This window comes from Rosa rugosa, chromosome 4 (genome assembly GCF_958449725.1).
Source record: "Rosa rugosa chromosome 4, drRosRugo1.1, whole genome shotgun sequence".
In the NCBI taxonomy this organism is placed as follows: Eukaryota; Viridiplantae; Streptophyta; class Magnoliopsida; order Rosales; family Rosaceae; genus Rosa; species Rosa rugosa.
The window spans coordinates 39,131,726-39,134,892 of record NC_084823.1 but is presented as its reverse complement, the minus strand read 5'-3'; the positions used below and the strand labels follow the sequence as shown (position 1 = coordinate 39,134,892).

At 40.9% G+C, this 3,167-nt stretch overlaps 1 protein-coding gene across 1 annotated transcript; it reads right to left on the bottom strand.

Moving 5' to 3' along the window:
• LOC133744794 (histone-lysine N-methyltransferase, H3 lysine-9 specific SUVH5-like) lies at window positions 1-798 on the bottom strand. The gene has a single exon (XM_062172836.1). It carries the CDS (start codon window positions 796-798, stop codon window positions 1-3), a length of 798 nt encoding a protein of 265 aa, XP_062028820.1.
• Between the last annotated feature and the right edge of the window lie 2,369 nt (window positions 799-3,167).

The following is a 3,167-nucleotide window of genomic DNA, read 5'->3' as shown; positions in this document are numbered from 1 at the left end:
CTAGCTTTCATCATCTCGGTGGAGCTTGAACTTGTATGCACTTTTGCCATTGTGGTCTCTCTCTTCCCGATAGCTTTGCACTTTGTAGAGCCCATCGTAGTAAAAAATCCTCTTTTTATTCAAAGACATGAAGTACCGGATCACTCTCACAGGATTCTGAAGATCAATACTATTAGCCAAAGCCAAATTAGCCCCTTCAAGCACTTGATTAATCTTCGCACCTGCTCCTTGACCAACATAAACAATTGAATGCCTTTCCTGCAGCTCATCTTCATAATCACCAGAAGCCACAATACTAGTAGCATACAGCTTACCCCGATACTTGCGATAATCGATCCCATTCATCAGAGGGGCATGTAAACCAATCATTCTTAGTTGCACCCTATACCGAAACTTGTCACCCACTTTCACTCCTGGGACATTTCCAAAAATCTTGTCTGTATTGACAAACTGTCCTCTGTTTTTCACAATATGATAGGCAGTGTCATGAAACCTCCGGTCTCCCTTTTGCATGAGTCTACAACACTCGGTACTAAAAGACATTAATGTATCCTTCACTCTTTTTCTAGCCTCCACTGCAGTACCCACACCCCTCTCCTGACCGTCAGCTAACAAAAAGTTCCTTCGAACCTCTACTGAAGTACTGACAACACTGTCCAGACCATCTGGTAACAAAAGTCTACCACCCAGTTCCTTTGAAGTATCCCTACCACCCATATCCTCAGCTGAAGAAACATAAACTCTGATTCTCCTCTTAGTCGGTGAGTCAATTCCTTCCGCCGTCGATTCCGAAGTCATGTCGTCTACAAGTTTCGTTTCCAGTCCCAACCAAATGTAATCAAATGCAATTATCTGAAAAGCCAGAGTAATCAATCAGATATAAAACAAAAGAAGCAACAGTGCTAGCTCTAAGAAAGAACCACGAGTAAGGACCCAATTTGGTTATAGGAAAAGGCAAGGCGAAGACCCTATTTCAGTCCCACTCGCATCTACCTCATCCCCTCAATCATATTTCATCTAGGTCCTAATTAAACTCGTATTAAATCAAAAGCCTAGTAATGATCACTCAAAGCTAGTTTAACAAGCCAAATGTGGTTTGCTTGGAGTGAAATTCTCCTCCAACCACAATTAGGAGTTCTTGCTTTAATTTGTAACAATAGCAAGGACCCATTTTGAATCCATTCACTCAGCGATGATTAACATGTCTTATCCCGTCATTAATGTCCTAATTAGGACTCAATTCACTCCGTTATGATCAATCAAATACCACTTTTAGACCAGAACCCTTCTCTTCCAACCACAATCAGGAGTCAATTCTTGCTTTCATTTCTAACACTAGCAAGGACCCAGTTTGGTTATAAACGGTGAGAAACAATATATTCACTCATGAATGTTTAACTGGTTTTGATCCCATCATTAAGGCCCTAATTAGACACATAATATTAATACCAAAAAAGCCTCCTAATGATCAATCAACTACTATTTTTAGACCAAAACCCTTTTTTCTCAATGACAATTAGAATTCCTTTCTTGATGATCACAGAATCGAACGATGAAAATGATGCTGGAAAGTAAAAGAACATTCAGTTCAAAACCAAATTTTGAAGAACTACCCGAATTGAAAACTGGAGAACAGAACGATCCTCATGCTAACCCTAACCTCAAACCCCCAAATCCCAAGAACTTTCACCAAAAAAGAAAAAGGAAAACCAAGAAAAGATGGCAAATAAACAGACCCACTATGCAAAAGAATGAAGCACATTTGCCCAAGAAATCAAGAATCAAATTTTAAGTGAACGCATACACAAACCAATACAATGAAGAACAGCAAAATTCAATGAGATAAAGCAAACCCGGTTTATCAAAATCAAGAAACAAAACCATATAGGAAGAGAGAACTTACCCAGAAACCGAATGATGAGCAATGTGATCTCTGGAGAGCGAGAAGACGAAGCGTTTGGAACCCAGAAAGACTGAAAAACCCACCAAAGAAATGAAAAAGGGGGGGAGGGGGTTTTAAAGAGGTTTTGAATATTTTTTGGTAAATAAAATTTACTTTTGAGTTCGCCGACTCCGAGTGCGCGAAAGTGAAAACTTTTTAATTTTCCCGCTGTATGATGACGGCCTTTTACCGGGGTTAATTTTAATTTGGGCCGGCTAATATGGATCCCCCAAGTTTCCCAAGGCCGGCTGACGACAATTTTATGTATATATTCATGTTTTTTGCGAGAATTCTACGTCCGGACGGGTAGTACAGCTAGGGCTGGGCACTACAAACCGAACAACCGATCCCGGCCGGGACGGGTCGGTTTGAAAAGTCATTTTTTTACTGTTTTGTCCCGGCCGGCCTGTATCGAGAAAACGGGACGGGCTTCGGTTTCAGTTTATATATAGAAAACGGGACGGGCCCGGCCCGTACCGAAATAATAGATTTTATATATATATTTTTGGTTTTAACACGTCTCAGTGTGATTAGTTATTTGGTTAAGCCTATACTTCTATTATAGACTCTACCACACCATATTCTACTCAGTCTCTATCTCTCATCTCTCTCAGAGTCTCATACCCGAGTCTGGAGACTTAATCTCAGTCAATCAATCTCTCTCTCTCAACCATCTCTTCACTCTCTCTTTCTCATTTGATAAACCCATATTATGCAATTCTCAATTCAACCATCATTCCCTAGTCACCTTCACCAATTCATCAACGTACGATTTCATCATCATAGATGCACAAACCCAACCCTAATCCCCAATTCGCCAATTCTCATCCCTTCAGTCATTTACCACTCACTCGATTCCAAGCTTAGAACCCTAAATCCCCAATTCACCGCTCATCAATTCAGCACCTCAAGTCATCAAAATCACCAATTCCCAAATCGAGTTCCGAGTCATCAATTTCAGTTCAACAATATCTTGCAGCTTGAAGAAGCTGATGGCTAGAGGGAAGAAAACAGCTCGAGCTCGATTAGATGCTTCTGGTCTTGAGGATTCTTCAACAGCCACATCACCGTCTTTTCCTGCACTACTCGAAGCTACAAGCCAACCTGAAGGTGCAAATCCAACTCTTGAACAAGCTGCAAGTCAACCTTCTGGAAGTGAAGCTGCTGCATCTGTAGGTGAGGCTCCTTCTGAAAAATCAGGTATAAAACGTAGCTTTGTTTGGGA